Here is a 22,592-nt window from a genome sequence, read left to right as displayed (position 1 = left end):
ACAATCACTCAATCAGTATACTATTCCAAGCGCAGGAATAAAATATATATATTAAAAATAAATTAAATTATATATATTTATATGTAAATATAAAATAATTAAGTTTAATATATAAATAATATTTTTATTAAAATTAAAATCAATTATTGTATAATTTATATATAAATATATATGTAATTTAAGTTATTAATATATATTTTATATTTTAATATATATTATATATTAGTAGTTGATTTTGATATATATTTATTATAGTTATTTTTTTAATATTATTTTTTAAAAAAAATCTTATTTACTCCGATACAATTATTTTGGCATTTTTTTAATAGATATTTAAAAAAATTATTTACCAAAATGCATAGGGCCAATTATCTATCATATAAATCTTAAACGATATAGAGTCATAGACTATAGCATTATCTACAATGAGTTTTAAGTTGATGATATGCCAACCAAGCATGTTGAAACCACAAAATATAATATTAAATTAAAATATGTTTTTTTTCTTTAACATTTTCGAAATTCTTCAAAAATACTCTTAATATTTAATTTGATTCAATTTTATTCTTAACGTTTGAAATACACTTTAATTTTATTTTTTATATTAATTTTTTATCAATAAAAAACTTCTCTTCTAATTATACTCTTATCACGTACTCATCATCACATCATACCATCTTCTCTCATCTCTCCTCATTCCAACAACCTCTCTCTACTTCCATCGTCACCATCAACATCCTCTTTTTAGAAAAAAAAAATATCTTTCCCACTTCCATCATCAACATTATCTTCTCATCCCTTCGATCTCCATCACCACACCTTTCTCACTCTATCCACCAAGCCCACCTTTGAGGAAGAGAATCCAAGCCCACCATGTCCATCACCTTCTCTTTTCTCCTTTCCCTCCTTATGTCCATTGTCTGCCATATCTTCGGCGAAACCAACCTTAACTACGTTAGCATCCTTCACCAATTATGAAAAGGACTTGACGACCCTAAGCTCCTTCCATAGCCCGAAAGATGGTGGCGACCCATGTAGCGCTCTTTGTTGAGACTAAATTTTCTACGACGAAAATAGAGTTGCTCAGATTTAAACCAAGAATTTCAACCTCTCTGGTCCCTTGGCTACAACCTTTAACCAACTCACCGCACTCACCAACGTTGGCCTCCAGATTCTCTACCATTAAATTCCTTCGACGGTCTCGATAGTTTGGAGGTTCTTGTGTTGGATCACAGCAATCTCAACCCCACGAATGGCAGCTGAAGTCTCTCGCCGAGTCTTCGGAGTTCGACTCAATTGACCAATCTCTCTTGTATGAGTTGTAATTTGGTAGTTTCCTTGCCAGATTTTCTGGGAAAGATAAAATTTCTCTCATTTTTGAAACTTTTCGCCAACAATTTGATCGGAAAGTTGCCGGCGACACTAAACGGCACCATATTGTAGGTTTTGTGGCTAAACAACCAACATGGTAAAGAACTTACTAGGATAATTGATGTGGTTGATCACTATGGTATCACTAACAAATTTGTGAATTCATGAAAACAAATTTAGTGGGTCAATTCCAAAGAACATTGGAGACTTGGATTCATTGAAGGCTCTTAATCTCAATGGAAACTAGCTAGTTAGGCTTGTATCCGATGCATTAGGTAACATACACTACAACATTTTGGGTCTATGGCCACGGTTTTTTTGGTCACGGTAAAAAACTGTGACCATAGACCCTCTATGGTCACGGTTTTTTAGGGTGACCAAAAAAAAAAAGCTATGGTCACGGTTTTTTTGAAAAGGGTGACCATAGAGTACCTATGGTCACGGTTTTTTAAAAAAGGGTGGCCTAAAAAGGTCTATGGTCACGGTTTTGAGGGGTGACCTAAAGGGGTCTATGGTCACGGTTTTTTACAGTGACAAAAAAGGGTCTATGGTCACGGTTTTTCAAAAAAGGGTGACCTAAAGGGGTCTATGGTCACGGTTTTGGGGGGTGGCCTAAAGGGGTCTATGGTCACGATTTTGGGGGGTGGCCTAAAAGGATCTATGGTCACGGTTTTGGGGGTGACCTAAAGGGGTCTATGATCACGGTTTTTTACAGTGACCAAAAAGGGACTATGGTCACGGTTTTTCAAAAAATGATGACCTAAAAGTGTCTATGGTCACGGTTTTGGGGGGTGACCTAAAGGGGTCTATGGTCACGGTTTTGGGGGTGACCTAAAGGGATCTATAGTCACGGTTTTGGGGGGTGACCTAAAGGTGTCTATGGTCACGGTTTTTTACAGTGACCAAAAAGGAGTCTATGGTCACGGTTTTTCAAAAAGGGTGACATAAAGGGTCTATGGTCACGGTTTTGGGGGGTGACCTAAAGGGGTCTATGGTCACGGTTTTGGGGGTGGCCTAAAAGGGTCTATGGTCACGGTTTTGGGGGGTGGCCTAAAGGGATCTATGGTCACGGTTTTGGGGGTGGCCTAAAAGGGTCTATGGTCACGGTTTTGGGGGTGACCTAAAGGGGTCTGGTCACGGTTTTTACAGTGACAAAAATGGGCTATGGTCACGATTTTCAAAAGAGTGACCTAAAAAGGTCTATAGTCACGGTTTTAGGGGTGACCTAAAGGAGTCTATGGTCACGGTTTTAGGAGTGACCTAAAAAAGTCTATGATCACGGCTTTTGGGAGTGGTCTAAAGATGTCTTAATCACGGTTTTTAATAATTGAAAAATAAAAAGAATTGTACAATCTAATTTAAGTAACTTTTATTATGAAAAAAAGTTATGACTTATTTATTAATATGAACTTCTTATTTTTAAAATTAATCAATTAAAAATAAAAAAATTTTATTAATATTAGAGTTAAGTTAATTACAATTCTTATGTAATTTCTATAATTTAATTTAGGTAATCGATATTTTATATTTAAAATCGTATTTTATAAAATGTGATTACTAGATTTATTTATGATTTAAATTAAAAATAATTCTTTAAATCAATGATGTTAATAAATGAAATTTATGTATTCTAAAAATATTCTTCACTTTATTATATCGTACTCAAAATTTTCAAATAAAACCTAATTTATAAATCCCTAACCCTAACATAATAAAAAACGGACGCACACAGAGCAGAAGAGAAAGGGGAACAGAGAGGGGGGAAAATGGAGAAGAGGAAGGAGAAGGGAGGGAGGAGGAAGGAACGGCGCTGGCTGGGGGCCTCGCCGCCGTCGCCATAGCCATCGAGCACGAGGGGAAGAGAGAGATTCGCAGTGAAGTGAGAGAGAGAGAGAGAGAAGCGCGACTGAGAGGAAAGCTCGCGACAGAGATGGGAGGGACCGTTGCCATCGCCGCTGGTGTGGTCGGAGCCGCCGTCGTCGATTGAAGATGCCACCGTCATAGTGGAAGAAGCCCAGAGGGGGAGATGAACGAGGGAGAAGAGAAGGAGAAGAGAACGCAGGCCAGTGGCCCAGGGAGAGGAGTTGCCGCCGTTCGTGCCTCCTGTCGCCGTTGCGGTCTCGCCGTCGCCGCTGCTTGGGTAGTCACCAGAGGGAGCCGTGGCTGTCCACGCCCATCGGAGCTGCTGCTCCATTCCGTCGATGTCTGCGTGCTCAGGTATGTTTGTTTCCCTTATCCTCTGACCCCTTCCCAACCAATGTACCAATTCCTAAGCAAAAACCAATTGAGCTTTAGGGTTTTATTAAGTTGTAATCTGATAACTTTAAATCTGATAGCTTTAATGTTTAATGTACCCGTTCACTTTTGCTTGCTGTGTTAGTTTCTTCTGGATTTATTTAACTTTTTTCTTTGCTGCTGGTTGCTATGTATTTCAAATCTTGCTGCTATGTTGCTAGTTATCGTTCTATCTTGGATGATTGTTCTTTCGGTGGATAGGACATTAACTGGCATGATTTGATGTTAACATTAATATTACAGCAAAATATATAATATTGCTTAGCATGTTAGTGATAAAATAACTATCTATATATTAAGCATAAGCCTAATCTAATTAATTAATTTCCAGCAAATAAGGTTCAAAGATATGGATGCAGTTGAGATTGTAGGGCTTTCCGGGTTGTGTTCGTTGCCAATGATAATTGGTGCTTCGATGAGGTTATATTTCTAAAGCCAGTATTTCTCATCTTTAATATCTAGGTTTCAATGCATCTTTTTAGGCTATTTTATTTTCTCTTTTTGTTTTCCAGAGTTGCTTTTCTGAAACATCTGACTCACTCTAATTTAAATTTAGTCAAGTAGCAGATTCCTTGTTCTCAAATGTGAATCCTTATGGCTAGTTCTCAGTGAAAATTTCCGTGTTTTCAATTTTTATTAATCTTTGTACAATCCTGACATTGGACCTCTTTGAAATATAATTATAGCTTCTGGATGAAAGGCAAAGCTTGAATGTTATGCGTTTTCTTCAAGCAATTAATGTACTAACAAGTGATGTTTTTCCTTTGCTTTTTGTTGTTGCCTCAATGTATACATTATAATGTAGCATGTGTAGTAAAAGATATCAAAGGATTTTCCATATATTATGATGACAAAAACTTAGCAAATTATAATTCCTTTACATGAACTTGCAGAAGGCAGGATCTCACTGAGGGTCTAAAGAACTTGCAGAGCAGACTCATTTGCAGTGAAAAATATTAGCATCGTATTTCATCGAATCGTCGATTGGGCTTCTCTTTGGTGACAAAACTTTCAAAATGATATTTAAAAGAATAATTTTAAGAATAATTTGAAAAGAATAATTTGATATCCCAGAACATGCTTGATTATGTCTCATTTTAAGACTGATTATTTCAAGAAGTTTAAAATAAAAATTATTTTTTATTTTATATTAATTCAGGATTAATATTTGTTAATTGATTATTTTGTTTACCTACTCTTGAATGTCCTTACCTTCTCTTGAATTTTTTGTTTTGTTTTGTATACAGGATAATTTTTCTGGACTGGTAAAGACAAAGGAGGTTGACTAGTTGTTGTGGCACCGTGTATAAGATGGGATGGGTCTTATAATGAGTTTGGTTATCTAAATGTATTATTTTGATGTGTTCTTTACTTTTGATAAGAGATTTTATCCGATAGTAATGATAATAACTCTATTTTGATTAGTGTTGTAATGGATATCTAGTTTTAATAAAATTTTTATGATTTGGATTTATCAAATTTCTCATTCTTAGATTTATTTTGTGATTATCATTTGGGATGTAATTATGCTTTTAAAAAATAAATCTCAACATAAAACAGGCTATGGTCACATAAAACCGTGACCATAGATAAGGCTATGGTCACGGTTAAGGTGGGGTGACCATAGAGGTTATGGTCACGGTGAAAAAACCGTGACCAGATAAGGTTATGGTCACGGTTTAAAGAGGGTGACCATAGGGGCTATGGTCATGGTTTTAGGTGGGGTGACCATAGAGGCTATGGTCACGGCCAAAACCGTGACCATAGATAAGGCTATGGTCACGGTTTTGGGGAGGGGTGACCATAGAGGCTATGGTCACGGCCAAAACCGTGACCATAGATAAGGCTATGGTCACGGTTTAGGTGGGGTGACCATAGAGGCTATGGTCACGGCCAAAACGTGACTATAGATAAGGCTATGGTCACGGTTTTGGGGAGGGGTGACCATAGGGGCTATGGTCACGGCCAAAACCGTGACCATAGCTAAGGCTATGGTCACGATTTTTGTTGGGGTGACCATAGAGGCTTTGGTCACGGCCAAAACCGTGACCATAGATAAGGCTATGGTCACGGTTTTGGGAAGGGGTGACCATAGAGGCTATGGTCACGGTGAAAACCGTGACCATAGATAAGGCTATGGTCACGGTTTTATCGCGTGACCATAGATTAACCTATGGTCACGGTAAAAAAACGTGGCCTAAAGTGCCAGAATTTGAACATTACAACCGTGACCATAGATAAAAAAACCGTGACCATAGGTCTATGGCCACGAGAGAATAGGCCACGGCAGAAAAACCGTGACCATAGGTCAAAAACCGTGACCATAGACCTATGGTCACCCTTTTCACTAGCTATGGTCACGGTTTTTCACCGTGACCATAGACCTTTTTTTTTGTAGTGATAAAATTGGAGAAATAAGAAGATGATGGAAGTGGGGTGATGAAGGTAGAGTGAGTGGCGGAAGAGTGAGGAAGGTATAGAGAGAGGATGTTGACGGTAATGATGGAAGTGGAGAGAGGTTGCTGGAACGAGGAGATATGAGAGAATATGGTATAATATAATGATGAATATGTGAGAATTGTATAATTAGAAAAAAAAGTTTTTTATTGACAAAAAATTAATACAAAAGGTAAAATTGAAGTGTATTTCAAACGTTAAGGATAAAATTGAATGAAATTAGACGTTAGGAGTATTTTTGAAAAATTTTGAAAATATTAGGGATAAAAAAATATATTTTACCCTACAAAATAAATGTCTATTGTGTGTAATTGTATGCCATCGTATCTTTTAAAATTTGTGTCTCAATAACCAAACGATGAACGTGTGTTATCATATCTATGTTTTTTAAAGACACACTCACTAACCAAATACTGCCTTAGTATTTAAAAGGAAGAAGTGACAAAAATATACCTGAAAGTTTACGTGCTGAACACGATTACACTTTAATCATTTAATGAGTCACGCGTGCACAGTATTTATACACTCTGGCGGACACATTCACCCTTTCGGCTACATGCGTGTGGCTTTGTTAGTTTAAGTGGACACGTGGAGGTATTTGCTCCTTGCTGGCAACGTGACTGCGAGTGAGGTATCCCCTTAGTGCCAACTCAAAATAAATCATTTAATTTTATCTTTAAATTATTAAAGAAAATTAATTAGAAACCCTCCATTAATTGGATTATGAAGAGTCAAGGTCCTTTGTTGTTCAACGTAAAAGAGTTTGCTAGTTTACTCAAAGAAAGTTAGAAAGTTAGAAAGCCCTAGCAGAGAGGCAATGTCATTGCCGTGAAGTCCTCACTTGATTGATCGTTGGAGGATTCTTTGCTAGTTTACTCAAAGAAGGCAACCCATACCACAACAGCGACGATCACGTATTGGAGTCAGCGACAATCAAAAGGTACTAACTTTTCTATTTTTGACTATACCGATTATGATAAAAAAAATGCTCTTGGATGTTTAGTTGCTAGTTAGTGATTATCCCAAAAATGAGAGTTTTCTAGGTTTAGTAGTGATTATGAGAGTTTTATTTTCTCCGTAGATGTCAAGTCACATCACACTCGTGTATCACTATAGAGGAAGGTTAGAGAGAAATTCAAAAGGGGTTTCAGTATGCAGTGGAGGTCAAGTGTCGTTAATACCCAGTGTCAATGTGGATACGCTGAACCTTTATTTCATGGAGGGATTATTCAAAGACTTGGGATATATGCATTGGAAGGATTTTTACTGGAAAAAGCCTAATGCAGGGGCTAGTATTGCTCTTAAGCTACTTAAGCTTGATAGGGATGTGGTGTTAAGCTTGATAGGGATGTGGTGAACATGTATGAGGATGCAATTAGAAATGATGATAAGGTGGTACATGTGTATTGGGAGCACACTGTTGACATTTCAACTGAGGTTGAGGTGGTTGATGTAGATGCAGAAGAGGTGCCGACTTCTGAAACTGAACCATCCATTGCGAACGCAAATACTGTAAACAAATCACCCAGTGGGAGGACGAAGAAGAGGACACAAAGGACTCTAACACCAGCTAGGATTTTGAGCCAAGAAAACTAACAAACACAGTAGGCCAAAATTCATCCAGACATCCTTAACTTTAACAAGAAGAACCAACCAAAGGAAAAGATAACCAAAAATTCAATCTGATATAGCCACTGGAGCCCAATCTCAGCCTAAACCAATCCCACCTACAGCCCAAGTCCAACCCAAACAAGTTCATCCAACACCTGTAGCCCAATCCCAACACACATAAACTGATCCACCACATGTGGCCCAAGTCCAAACCACACAAACTAAACCACCACTATAATCTAAATATGGCATTCAACCACAATCCAAAGTTGCACAAAATGAGGTCCCTACTAAGGAATCAAGTGGAAAGCAAAAGAACAGAAGAGCTTCTTACAAGAGGCCAGCTCCGAGTGAACAAACCTTTGTGCAATGAAGCAAAGGTGAAGCTCCTAAGATATTTGTCCCTCATCCAAAGAGTGAGTCTTCAGAAAATGATGATGACTCTGACCCAGATTACCATCAATATGAGTCTGAGGAGTTACACAGTCCTTATTCATCAGATTGTGATAGTGATTATGAGGCAGAGAGCACTATTTGGCCTCAAGGAAATCCAAATACTACTTTAGTACATTTAAAGCTTAGGATGGAATTTGATACTATGGACCAATTCAAAAGAGCAGTTAGAAAGTTCAATATACAAATTGGAAGGAGTATCATGTTTAATATCTTTGGACTATCTATTATTCAAGGTCTAATAAACCAAAGAGCTTTCAAGTAAAAATGTTTGTGAACCAACATGTTTGTGCAAAAGGCCACACCAACAAACCAGCTGATAGAAAGTGCGTTATTGAACAGTTAGAGAAGAAGTTAAGGGACCAAAGGGACTTTAAAACTACTGAAGCTGAGGCATGGTTTAGAAGAGATTTTAATGTCACCATTAATTACAAGAAGATACAAAGAGCAATGAAGAAGGCAAGGGAGAATATTGAGGGCTCAGAGAGAGAGCAGTATGCTGAGTTAAGGAATTATATCCTTGCCCTATTGACTGCTAATCCAGGAGCAACTATTGACATAGACACAAGCCCCTATGCCTGATTCCCTCCCGATTTTGAAGAGACTTTGTATATGTTTTGATGCTTGCAAAAAAGGATTCATACAAGGTTGCAGACCATTTATTAGACTGAATGGAACATTTCTCAAAGGGTATTATGGTGGACAGTTGCTTACAGCAGTGAGGCAAGATGCTAACAATCAAATCTTTCCCATTGCGCATGCAGTTGTTAACTCAGAGACAAGAGATAATTGGTGATGGTTTTTAGAACTCCTGCATCATGATTTGGAAAACTATAGTATAGGGTGTATGGTTAGAACTTCATGAGTGACCAATATAAGGTAATTACTCACATCCTTCTTAGATTATGCATTGTTTCTTGGTTCATTTGGTAAACTGTTGTTGTTGACTGTTGTTATTTGTGTGTTTTTAGGGTCTCATACCAGTCATGGAGCAGGTTTTATTCAAAGTCCATCATCATTATTGTTCAATGCACATTTGGGGTAATTTCACTAAAAGGTAGAAGGATAAGCAGTTGAAAAGAGTAGTTTAGAAATGTTGTAGAGCCAACCCTATTCATGAGTTTGAGGCTGCAATGATAAGGTTAAAGAGAATCAATAATGCTACCTGAGAATACTTAGATAGACTTGACCCAAAGACTTGGACAAATGCACATTTTAGTGAGTGGTCGAAGGTGGACAGTGTGACTAACAATAACTGTGAGACATTCAACAAAAAGAGATCAAAGTACATATCTTGAGGGTTATGGCAAGTAACAAAAAGTCTCTTAGTGACTATATTGGTTCGGTTGCACCAAGACAACTTAGTAGGCTTGAGAGAGAAAAGGAAGAAAACAATAAATGGACTCCCACATGGACAGGTGATGACAATGAAAAAAATATATGAGGCTGAGAAGTATCCTACTAAAGTAACTGTGGACTTAGTAAATCAGAAGTGCACCTGTAGATTTTGAAAGCTCACAGGCTTACCTTGCAGACATGCTTGTGCAGCACTTGTTCTGAGAGGTCGTAAGCCAGAAGATCAGATTCATAACTAGTTGAGAATGGCAACATATAACACAACGTATCAACATAACATCAACCTTGTACCAAGTAAAGAATTTTGGGATAAGACTGAAGGATATCCCCTACTGCCTTCTCATTATAAGACAACTATGGAGTTGACCAACAAAAAGAGAAAAAAGGAGAGAAATGAAGCAAGACCGAATTCCAACCCACACAAGCTTAAAAGGAGATATGGAATAATTATCTGCAAGTACTGTGGTAAGATATAAATGTATTGTATTATGTATTCAGATTGAAAAAATTTATAATATTATATTTACACCAAGACATGTTTATATATTGTAGAATGGCCACAACAGTAGGAGTTATAAAAAAAAGCTTGATGATATGACTGATGAGGTAGCAGCTATGGAAATAGAGGAAGCTGCTGCTGCAACTAAAAACCAAAACCAACCACAACCTGCACAGCCATATCATCAAGCTTTTTATTATTATTGATTATATATTTAAACAAGTTTATCAAATTATTATTGATTATATATTTAAGAATTTAATATTTAAAATCTCACTGAATAATATAATAGTTATTTTAAAATTTAAATCTTTTAAATTTTTAAAAATTATATTTTTTATTATTATTAAATTTATATGTTAGAACTCATTAAGGAAAAAACCGATTTGTGGAATCACTTGTTGAATCTTTATATTTTAATATAGATCTTTTAAAATAACTACTATATTTATTTAGTGAGATCTAAAAGATTAAAACATTTAAAATAACTACTATATTTATTTAGTGAAATCTAAAATATTAAAACTTTTAATATATAACTAGTTTTAATATTTTGAATTTCACTAAATAAATATAATAGTTATTTTAGATATTTTAATATTTTAGATCTTACTAAATAAATATAGTAGTTATTTTAAAAACACTATATTAAAATATTAAGATTTAACAAATGATCCCACAAGTCGATTTTTCAATTATTGAGTTCTACTATATAAATTAAACAATAATAAAATTATAATTTAAAAATTTAAATTTTAAAATAAATATTATATTATTTATTGTGATTTAAAATATTAATTTTTTAAATATATAATCAACAATAATTTGATAAATTCATTTAAATAAAAAATTTTATTATAAAAAAATTATAATTTAAAAATATAAAATTTTAAAATACAAATGAGAAAATAACTTTATAATAATTAAATTATTTTTATTATTTTATATAAAGAGAATTTTGTTTATTAAAATCTAAAAGATAATATTAAAATTAGTACCATCAAAAAATTTTCAAAATTAATATTATGAAGAAAAAATAAAAAATATATAAAGACTAATTTGATTAATTTTTAAAAGTTTAGGGATGAAAATAATTTACGTTTGAAATTTATGAACTATTTTGATTATAAATAACTTTTTGACATGTCAAGTTATACGTAGCGTGTTAGGTATCACTGACCTAACACGTCAACCAATCATCTTGACGTGACATTAACCTACCACATCATCATGCCACGTGGCACTTAACGTGACACTATTTGGAATAAATAGTATGACCACAATCCAATCAATCATGTGTCAAATAATTTGTTATTGTTATTATATTAAAATATTAATATAATAAGGTCTTTGATTAAATTTAGAAATTTATCATTATGATAATGATAATAATATTGAGAGATAAATCTTTTATAATTTAATTTAAATTATTCTTGGTCATAAGATTATTAAAACAAACACTAATAATCCGGAAAGATCAATATATATAATAGTCTTCATTAGATGAAGATTAATAAAGCTCATTTATTAAATTATATATATAGACAGTACACATAGAGATATGACCATTGAACTCACTCAATTTGAGAGTTTCTAATGGTTATAATTATCGTATATTTGTCAATAGGATATTTTTAAGATGAACATAGTAATAAAGTTTCTTCTGACGTGCGACTGTCATAATAATTAATAATGTCTTTATTATACTTTGATTCTAGACACCTAATACTACCCTATGGTACTAGTTGAATGAATATTGGGTATGATTGAAATAATTATAGAATTAATGATTAGTAAAAAATGAATCTGTAAACTCTCGATAAAGAGTTTGACCTATATGATTATAATGGCTGAGATGAATAAAATATTAGCCAAGATAATTGAATGAATGAAGAAATGAGTTTCTTAGGTCATTCACAATTTATTATAATAATAGTAATAAATTAGAGTTTGACAATTAAACTATACTCTAAAGATTAACCAAAAGCTGAAAAGATGAAAGGAATTATACTTTGTTCTTCTCAGGTTCTTAGTAAAATTATATTACTTTATGCTATCGGGTTATTGAGGAGTATTGTTATATGCCAACATTGATTAGTAAATTTAGTATGACTAATTTACTATCCGCTTAGTATTGAATTTATGAGGTTATACACTAACGAGCGCTCTAATATTTGCTATAGAATTATTTAATTATTATTTTAATTTAATCAAATAAATAATTATATTAATTTAAATAAAATATTATTATATTTTTTGCTAGCACCAAGAATATAATAATAGTATGATAATTGAGAATATTAAATGAGATCTGAGAATAATTAGTTATTTTATTTCTAAATTTGAATTCTAAATTTAGATGAGATACTAATTGACTTTATTTCAAATTGAGTTATGATATGATTTATAAATTTGAAAGATTAAAATTTAAAATCAATAACAAATCTCATACTATATATATATATATATATATATATATATATATATATATATATATGCCATGAGTAGAGAAAAAAGACAAAAACCAAAACAAGAGTTTTATTCTTTTATTTCTATTTTCTACATACATCAATGTATGTGTGTCTAATTCTTAGAGAAGAATTTTATGGTGTGCAAAAAGTTGCAAAGAGATTTCTCAATTAGATCATATATCCATTGGTCAAGGAGTTGACAGCAAATGTTGGTCTCGATATGGATACGCATAGAATCTTAGTACAATTGAAGAATAAAGTTTTTACTAAAGCGCTCTAAAGGTATTTAGATATGATAAAAGTTTAAGCACAAAATAGATTTTTTTAATTATTTTTTTCTTCTGCTGCGTGTTATAAACACATGCTAATCCTTCAGTACGTCATCATCTAACTAACAAAAGGACCAATTTGACTTACGTTTTATCTTTCAAGGACTAATATGACTAAAAAAAGTTATTTGAGGACTAATTTGAAAAATGGATGTTCTTTTAGTTATGACGTATAAACACTGATACAGACACAAATACACTGCATATATATAAATTATAAAGTATTTTTTTAGATAAATTACAATTTTTATAGTTTATTGGTTTTAAAATATAAAATAATTTTTTAATTATTTTTAATATATTCTTTTAACAAAATAAAAGTATTTAAAATATTTTTTGTTTTAATAAATAATAATATATATTATTTTTAAACTAATTTCATGAATACATGTTAAGAATAAGGCTGAACATGCTGATATATAATGATATTTAGGTATGTTCAAATATGTTAAAAGAAGAATTTTTTATTTTTTATTAAAACACAGTTGGACACGGCAGACACACGTGTCGGATAAATATCGATAAATATCCAATTCGACACGCAGATACGACAACTCAACAAAGTATCCTGAATTTGACTCAGCTAAGTCTCGAATTTGGGTACACCTATTTCTTTTTTTTTTGTTACCCACGGTATTCCTAACCCGATAGGTTAATGACTAATTCGTCGCGGATCTGAGCTTCATTTAAGGGTCTACCGCTGGTCAAGGCAGGATTCAAACTCCCGACACTTGCTTAAGCGGACGAGTGAGCTGACAACTCGACCAATCCGGGTTGGTTTGGGTACACCTACTATTTCATTTCTTTGTCCTATGCCTTAACCCTCGTTTTTTTTTTTTTCTGAAAATTAAAATCCAAGGCCCCCTTATGTTCGGATTTTGGCCCAAAAAACAAAGAGAAAGGGAAAAAAATAGGTTGATAGGGTAAAGCTAAACGGGTTTAGACCCGACCCTACCAAAAGTCCGAATCCCGTGGTTTGAGTTACAGTGGTAGTAAGTGGATGGAAGGAAGAGAGAGAGAGAGAGAGAGAGAGAAAGTAGAGAGAGAGAAAATGAGAAGAAACAAAGAGTGTGCAAATTCCAAAAAGAAAGAGTAGCCACACGCAATTGGGAACCATCTTTCGCAACCCTCACACCCACCCCCACCCACATCGCCCTCTTCCTCTCTCACATTCACGGTAAGCACTCAGAACCGAAAACTTCAAATTGAAAACAGAAAAACCCTTATTTTTCCCCCAATCACAGATTCCAATCACCGATTGGCTTTTCATCTCGTCACTATTTAGATTATCGACTTCGAATCTCGGTTTCTTAATCACACCATTTCGTTCCACCTTTTTTTCTCAGGAATCAATCGGGAGAAGAAATAACGAGAGAAGTTGCGACTGATTTCTCGGTGTGTGTTTTGGGGTTATTGTGTGGAATATGCAACATAGGCTGAAGTTGCAGCAACAACAACAACAAGCCCTAATGCAACAAGCCTTGCTTCAACAACAGCAGATGTACCACCCTGGCATGCTTGCTGCTGCAATGTCTCAGGTTCTCTCACTTTCTTTTTCGGGATTTTATCTTCTTATTTTAATTTTTTTTTATAAATATATATGTTTAATTTGTAAGTAATAGATATTTGTATGTTGTTCAACTAGTGTATTCAGTGCTGCGTTTTACTCTTTCTGCTCTGGATTCAATTGCATATGCGTTGGTCTGAAGAATAAAATTAGGGTAAATGGAAAAATAGTGAAGTTACTAATTTAGGGTCTTAATGTTACTACTACCTCTGTGTGACTTGCCTTTTCTTTTTTAAAAAAAATAAAAAATAAATAAAGCTCCACTGCGTTAATTGACCATGGTTTCTATGGTTTTGTATTGAGCTTCTTCTTCCACTTTCACAGCGTTTTAAAATTTATACGAAGAGTCTGCCTTGGTTTTGTTTTTCCCCAATTTCATTTCATTAAGTATATATGATAAGTGCCTTTCTACTTCATTTAGTGGCTATTCAACTATTCGTAAGGTTTCATAGTAAGTAAGGCGGCACATGATAAAATTTGCTGGACAATTGACAATACTACTGCACGAATCTATAAAAATATTTATCAATTATGGATGCCTGAAGCATTCAGAGAATTGTCAACCCCAATGGGTTGAGTACTGAACTTTTTTTTTTTTTTTTTTTTTTACAATTGGTGAAATGGCCTGAATTGTTTTGTATAACTTATTGGTTGGTTTGTCTTCTTTTTCTCCCTTTGGTTCTATACGGGAGTCTTCATGTAGTTGCTTGGACATTTCCCTTTTCCTTATTTATTCATTCTAGTTTTGAAATTTAGCAGATGGAGCCAGTTCCAGGTGGAAATCTACCCCCTGGGTTTGACACTTCTTCATGCCGTAGTGTGTAAGTGCTGGATTTCTTTCTGCTTTTACGTTTTCAGTGTACCAGAAGTAGTATACAGCTTTTGTATGGTGCCACCTAAATAATCTGAGGCTCTGTCCTTTCAGTTATGTAGGAAATATTCATGTAAATGTCACGGATAAACTTCTTGCAGAAGTTTTTCAGAGTGCTGGTCCTCTGGCTGGGTGCAAGCTCATAAGAAAAGAAAAGGTTTGATTCCGTATTAAACTTGATGTTCTCTGTTGATGATCTTCATTTATAGTTTTCGTCGTCTTCCTCTTTTAACAAGCATCACCTTAAAAACAAAAATAGAATTGTGTTATTTTCCTATGCTATATTACTAATATGAGTTATGAAAAATGAATATGGATATGGTAAGTGGGGGCTTTAGCTAACTGAAAATGTTTGATGAGACCAACTTTCAATATCAAAAGAGTTTTCTTTCACCAACTTCATTCTTTATAATCCTCCCTTGATGTGATGAATTGGGGGGGGGGGGGGGGTGTTAGTACCCTCTCATTGCCATAAAAAATTATGATCACTTGTCTATCATGATGTTTAGGCAGTAAAAATGGGCTTCTCTACTTGGAATAGCCTATGCTGAACGCTTAGAGCTTGATAGAAAATGCTGCGGCTAAGGTCATAGACTGCGTTAAATCATGTTATGTTATGTGTGAATTGCTGTCATCAGTCCTGCTGTGGGAAGCAGAATTAACTTATCCCTTGCATCTGTTCTCTAGTTTCTGGTTTCTGCTGATTAGTGTCACTTTTCTGATTCACATTGGTTTTCCAGTCCTCTTATGGTTTTGTGGACTATCATGATCGAGCATCTGCAGCCCTTGCGATAATGACATTGCATGGAAGGCAACTGTAAGCATCATGTTTTACACTTGGTTATTTTGAATCTCCGATATTTGCATTGGTACGTGAACTGTGTGGAGGCTTGCCATGTATAGCCATTCTTACTGATACACCTATTGTATGGTTGCCAATATACATGTATTGTAATGTCTTAGTGGATGTCATGTTAATTATTCAATTTTGATAAGTTTGTTAGACTTTTCCTTAATGTGCTGCAGCACTTCACTAATTAATTAATTTATTTTTTAATTTTTTTAATTCCTACCTGCAGATATGGTCAAGCACTTAAGGTGAATTGGGCATATGCCAATAGCAGTAGAGAGGATACTTCAGGTTACTCTTAAGCACACTCCATTTGTATTTCTTTGACTTATGATGATTTTCTTTTGTTCCTTTTTGGGGGTGTTATTTTTCTTTTTTATTTTTAGTTGTTTATTTTTTTTTCATTTTATTTTAAAATCATCAGGGCACAATATATTTGTTGGTGATTTGAGTCCAGAGGTTACTGATGCGACTTTATTTGCTTGCTTCTCAGTCTATCCTAGTTGTTCGTGAGTTCCTCATTGCTTTTTTTCCCCCTCTTCATTTCATTTTTTTCGTTCACTAGAGCAAGGTTTATTCTTTGAGATGGACTGATGGTGACTGTACTCTAGTCATTATTGTTAGTGACTGTTGAAGGCTGATAATTGGTGTGGACAGTTAACTCTTAAACAGGTTACTGTACTGCAAGTTGCAATATACTCTGGCCTTGGAACTTACTTTTCATTCTCTATTGTATTCATTGCAGGGATGCAAGGGTTATGTGGGATCACAAAACTGGCCGCTCAAAAGGATATGGTTTTGTTTCTTTCCGTGATCATCAGGTAATGCTTATTTTGTGTACTCGAATGTGCTAGAGTGATAAACCGAAAAACCCTCCTAAAAGGTTGAAAATAGTTTTTAATTTTTCTAAGGTAAAACCAAGTATACTTTTTCTCCCCTAGCTTTTTGGTTTGGTTTCAAATTTACCTCATATTTTTTTCCCCACAATTTTGTACCAACATTTCAAAACACCTTCAGACCAACCCCCCACCCCAAGTCAACCACCCACCCTCAAACACACCACAAAAGGAAATCCAATTTTTTTTTTTTTTGCAGACTTCTATTGCATAGGAGCATATTTTCTATGAAAAAAGCTCTTGATTATGGATAATCTATGTTAGTCAGTGGGGTACGAGCCTTAGGTGAAGATTGATAGGTTGATTTTTAAGCTAGTAGGAAATTCGAGAGTTGAAGAAATTAATAATGGAGAGAAGGTCCTAAGTGTATATTTCTAAGGTATTGAAATTCCCATATGGGTGCTTTTTTTTTCTCTTGGGGTCTCATCTGAGAGGGAGGTGATAATTCTCAATTGATTTTGGCGATGGTGCTGCTAGGCTTGAAAATATTCTTTTTATATTCTTCTGTGATGCTGATGAGAAATATGGGGGACTTTCATAAAGATATTAATACAATCAATTACATGGAGAGCAATATAAAGGTATCTAGTTTCCACCCATGTACCTGTTGATGATTGCTTGAAGAGAAAGGTCATCTATTGCAAGGAGGGTGATGGGAGAGAGAAGGTGGTGGTAGTGGTGGTGGAGGTGATAGTAGACGGGTTGGAGGAGAGGAATGAAGGAAGATGATGGGAAAAGAAGAAAAGGGGGGGGGGGGGGCATCAAATGAATGGAAGGGTGAAATTGAGGATGTTATACAACTTTAGATAGAAAATTGGAACAAAGAACGTTCTAGGAAAATTTGATACCAGAACCCATCATTAAGGACAAAAGTATAATCTATCCTATAGTCTTTTTTAGCACATGGTCTCTTTCCTTCCTTAAGTTGTATTATGATTATACTCACAATGATAGACATGGTGATGGCTATCATTCAAGTGTTTTTCAACTTAGACTAGATCAGAATACTTAATGTCGCTTGGAGCATAAAACCACTTTACATAAGTTGTACTATATTACATTGTTTTCTGCTTCTTTATTCATGGATGTATAAAGATCAATTTGAAGTTCTGAACTGGAATGGCATTTTCCAAGTTAAACTCTGCAAAGTTAGTTTGGTTTAATGTAGCTATGTTAGTTTTGTATTTAATTATGTCTCTATGCAATGTATATGCAGGATGCACAAAGTGCTATAAATGATATGACAGGTTAGTGATTTAATCATCTGTTCCTTTTTAGTTTTTTTAAAAATTATTTTTGAATCTCATGCCATTTGCTTTTGTTTCTACCAACTTGTGCTATTTCCTGCTTCTTATAGGTAAATGGCTGGGAAATAGGCAGATACGATGCAATTGGGCAACTAAGGGTGCCAGTACTAGCTCCAATGAAGAGAAGAGCACTGACAACCAAAATGCTGTTGTTCTTACAAATGGGTCTTCAGGTATTGTGTACCTTGCTAAAAATGAGTGATTGATTCTATTTGCATAACTGTGAAAATGTATAATAGACCACAGCTATTCTGGTAACATGCATACTTTGGTAGTATACATTGGTTACATCCAAAGCTTGTCTTGTAGGGAAATGTTCCTAAAATTCTAATTGCTAGTTTTTTCTTAGATCGGATTTGATACATGCTTGGTTTATATATATGGGCTTTTGATATTTTCTGCTTTGCACTCTATCTATGTTTTTAGATGAAGTGGATAAGAGATATCTAGCAGACACAAATATTAAAGTTAATTTTGTTTAAGCTAGAGTTTCGTAAGCCTTTTTGTTTACTTTTTTGGTACATTAATATTATTTGGCAACATGTATTAACCTTACATATTCAGAATGCTGTTTCTGGATCAGTTTATGTATGGAAATTAAATGATTACAATAATTGATACTACTTTGGGGTTTGGATTTTGGACCATACTTGTGCTCTATTACTTTATTTGCTTGTGTTTCATTTGCACATTTGGGATCTTCAGCAGGATTGTTGACGTACTCTTTTTTTTTTTAACCCCGGGTATTCTACAGATGGAGGTCAAGATAACAGCAATGAGGATGCCCCTGAAAACAATCCTGCATACACCACTGTTTATGTTGGCAACCTTCCCCATGATGTATGTATAGTAATTGAAGAATGAAATGCTATCATTATGTTTCCACATACATTTGTGCACAACTTAAAAATTTCATTCCTTTGTTCAAGAAATATTGAAAAGCATGTAATTATATAGTTTGGTTTGTGCAAATCGTCTAAGTATAATCTTCGATGAATTTTTACAGCATGCATATTTTTGAATGATATGTATGTAAAAACCCTTGTATTTTCTGTTTTCTGTATCACGATCCAGTAATCAGTTGACATTTGATAAAACCAATATACCAAAAGAATTTGATAGTGTTTGCAATAGTATTTTGCTCCAATCTTTCCACTGCACAAGTGCCTTGCTGCATGTGATTAGTGATATGGACATGCCTAGGTCTGCAAAATTATGACTGACTTGACCTTGAACTAGTGTAGTTAAAATTCAAGTTTGTTCTTGGTCTTGAACTTGACTGATAGTGTAGACTAGTCTAACAACATGTTTGGTTTTTCTGTTTGGAACCTTCCCAAACTCATGCAATGTCTCTGCAATTTGAAGTCATGGTTGAGATTTGAGTTAATTGTAATATTTGCATCTACTTATCGATGAATACAATAACAATACGAAAACCTTGTACTGTGTTCTAGATAAATCATATTTATAATTATCAATGAATATCTCTGTCAAAACTGGCAGTAATGGTCTGAATGTTGGTCTGTCTTGCAAAGTTGCAATTTCTTGAGCACTTTGAACTGTTCTGTCCACATATTTCTTGATAACTGATTCACCATATCTCTACAAATGTGGTATTTTGTTACAGGTAACACAAGCTGAACTCCACTGTCAATTTCATGCACTGGGGGCTGGAGTTATTGAGGAGGTTCGAGTTCAGAGGGATAAAGGTTTTGGATTTGTCAGATACAACACTCATGAGGAAGCAGCATTGGCCATTCAGATGGCTAATGGAAGAATAGTTCGTGGGAAGTCTATGAAGGTGAGAAATCTGCCACTTGCTGCTTATCTATCTATTTAGGTTCTTAAGTGAGTGAGGATGCCATCCTTCTTTCTTATTTGCCAGTAGATGATCATGTTTCTTACATGTTTAGACATTAGACCCATACATGCACCCATCCGTGCCAATGACCTGACCTCATCCGTAAAAAAGACGTCACATATAGGAGGGTTTGGGATTTTGATTCAGATGACAAGTCTATACATATAGCATTCATGTCAATATGTCATGGAATGATAGGACTCATTTTATTATTTTGTTTGAATTGAAAATGAAAATGAATGAGTTTAATGAAATTCCATGGTTGCGAAGCACACCAAAATTCGGCATGTTTCCGTGTTTGTGTGAATAAAATGTAATTTCATTGGTTTGTGCAGTGTTCATGGGGCAGCAAGCCAACTCCTCCTGGAACAGCTTCAAATCCTCTGCCTCCTCCTGCTCAACCATATCAAATACTTCCTACTGCAGGGATGAACCAAGGCTATTCTCCTGCTGAGTTGTTGGCGTATCAGCGCCAGCTGGCCTTGAGTCAAGCTGCTGTATCCGGCCTTTCAGGTCAAGCTCTTCTGCAGATGTCTGGACAACATGGCCTAGCTCCTGCATCAATGGGTATAAACTCCGGGGGATCCCAAGCCATGTATGACGGATATGCTGGTAATTCATCAAGACAGCAGCTCATGTACTATCGCTAAACATGCCGGTGCACATTCAGAGTGTCCTTGTTGCATCTCATTTCTCTTGCTTCTCCACATCATGTCATTTTCCAAACTCGGCTTTTTCTTTTTAAATTGAGGTATTGTGGTTTGATATTTACTTTGAATTTTATCTCTTGTTGTAATTTGTATTGTTTGATCTTAAGTGGGTTTTATGACCAAGATAAAGGGAGATATCTATATGGGTTTTGCTAGAAAGGGTATTGAGTTTTTATGTTTGGGTAGTTTTCTTTAATGGTATTGTATATTATGACTATTAACTAAATTTTATGTTGATAATTTTATGCTTCTTATTTTCCTTTTTGTTGCCGCAAAAGGCGGAATATGTGCTCCTTCATGGATCAAATAATGGGGAATGCTGCGGTAGTAATTTGTATCAGCCAGAATACCCATTAGGAATTTAGGATACGCAAGCTTTCATTATTATGATGCATCACTTTAGATGTCTCTCATAACCGAACAATTTATGACAAGGATCACGGTTACTTTTTTCTACTCGCGATTTTAATTAATATCGTGAACAAAATAGTTGTAGCTTTTGGATATGGTTGCTTGTACATTTAGTCAAATGAATCGTTAAAAGATTATTTGTTCTTCAAGTTTGTCTTTTTGAAAGATTTTATTAATCAAATTGACTTTCCAAAGATTTATAAATTAATTATTTTTGTTTTTCAAAAATTTATAAATTAATTATTTTTGTCTTTTAGTTATTTGTTAACTTACATTATATATGACATTTAACATATTTAATTAGATGCTGAACAAATATATTTATAAAGATTTATTAATTTAGTGTTGTTAAGTTATATTAGGATTATGATTTATATATTTGAAAAAATAGATTAAATTGATAAAATTTCATAAATATAGTTAATTAGACATGTTATATGTCATGTATATTATCAATTAATATTTTATATCATTAATCATTGATAGAAATTATTAAGTGGCGGAACAACAAAAATGATTAATTTATAAATTTTAAAGGATTAATTTAAATGATAAAAATTTTCAAAGAGAATTACCCTTTTGTCAAACTAATTTGACTATTAATCTTACTTTTTATTGAAAAAATGCAACACCATTAATAGGGTAAAAAACTGAAATGAGCCAAGGAGAGCTCAAAATTACCTAAATCAGCCAAATGAGAAATCAATACGTGAATCAACCAGGACGAGTTACTATATAATTCGAATCAATATGATTCGAATTTGATTTGCATGTAATTCGAATTGATATGATTCGAATTACTAGGAACGCCAAAATTCAATGAAGTTCGAAACAACTTGTTTCGAATTATAACTATGGAATTCGAATTAAGTTAATTCGAATTACTAGGAGAAGTGCATGTTAGAGAAGTTCGAATCAATTGGATTCGAATTAGGTGAAAAGTGGTTTTTGTTGATGGTTTTTGTTAATGGTTTTGTTAATGGTTTTGTTTTAGCGGGTTATTGTAAATGGTTTTTGGATAGTGGTTTAGGAAATTAGTGTAGGGTAGGGGTTTTTGTTAATGATTTTGTTTTAGCGGTTTATTGTTAATGGTTTTTGTTAATAGTATTTGTTAATGGTTTATTGTTGATGGTTTTTGTTAATGGTTTTTGTGAATGGTTTTGTTTTAGCGGTTTATTGTTAATGGTTTTTGTTAATGGTTTTTGTTAATGCTTTTTGTTAATGGTTTATTGTTGATGGTTTTTGTTAACGATTTTTGTGAATGGTTTTGTTTTAGC

The 22,592-nt window shown here is 34.1% G+C and overlaps 1 protein-coding gene across 1 annotated transcript; it reads left to right on the top strand.

Moving 5' to 3' along the window:
- The first annotated feature begins 13,845 nt into the window (after positions 1-13,845).
- LOC130944717 (RNA-binding protein 208-like) lies at positions 13,846-21,168 on the top strand. The gene is made up of 13 exons (XM_057873194.1): positions 13,846-14,019; positions 14,189-14,380; positions 15,169-15,230; positions 15,335-15,437; positions 16,021-16,097; positions 16,360-16,421; positions 16,555-16,639; positions 16,876-16,951; positions 18,243-18,273; positions 18,384-18,506; positions 19,088-19,173; positions 19,961-20,134; positions 20,530-21,168. Exons 2-13 carry the CDS (start codon positions 14,267-14,269, stop codon positions 20,842-20,844), a joined length of 1,308 nt encoding a protein of 435 aa, XP_057729177.1. The 5' UTR covers positions 13,846-14,019; positions 14,189-14,266; the 3' UTR covers positions 20,845-21,168.
- Positions 21,169-22,592: the final 1,424 nt, after the last annotated feature.

The sequence above is a fragment of the Arachis stenosperma genome, chromosome 8 (assembly GCF_014773155.1).
Source record: "Arachis stenosperma cultivar V10309 chromosome 8, arast.V10309.gnm1.PFL2, whole genome shotgun sequence".
In the NCBI taxonomy this organism is placed as follows: domain Eukaryota; kingdom Viridiplantae; phylum Streptophyta; class Magnoliopsida; order Fabales; family Fabaceae; genus Arachis; species Arachis stenosperma.
This window is presented reverse-complemented; position numbering and strand designations above follow the sequence as displayed.

Excerpts from the sequence above, each read along its gene's own strand:
- LOC130944717 (XM_057873194.1), top strand. The coding sequence starts at position 14,267 with ATGCAACATAGGCTGAAGTTGCAGCAACAACAACAACAAGCCCTAATG. Across the intron at positions 16,640-16,875 it reads TCAGTCTATCCTAGTTGTTC|GGATGCAAGGGTTATGTGGG; the intron begins GTGAGTTCCTCA and ends TATTCATTGCAG. Across the intron at positions 18,507-19,087 it reads TCTTACAAATGGGTCTTCAG|ATGGAGGTCAAGATAACAGC; the intron begins GTATTGTGTACC and ends GGTATTCTACAG.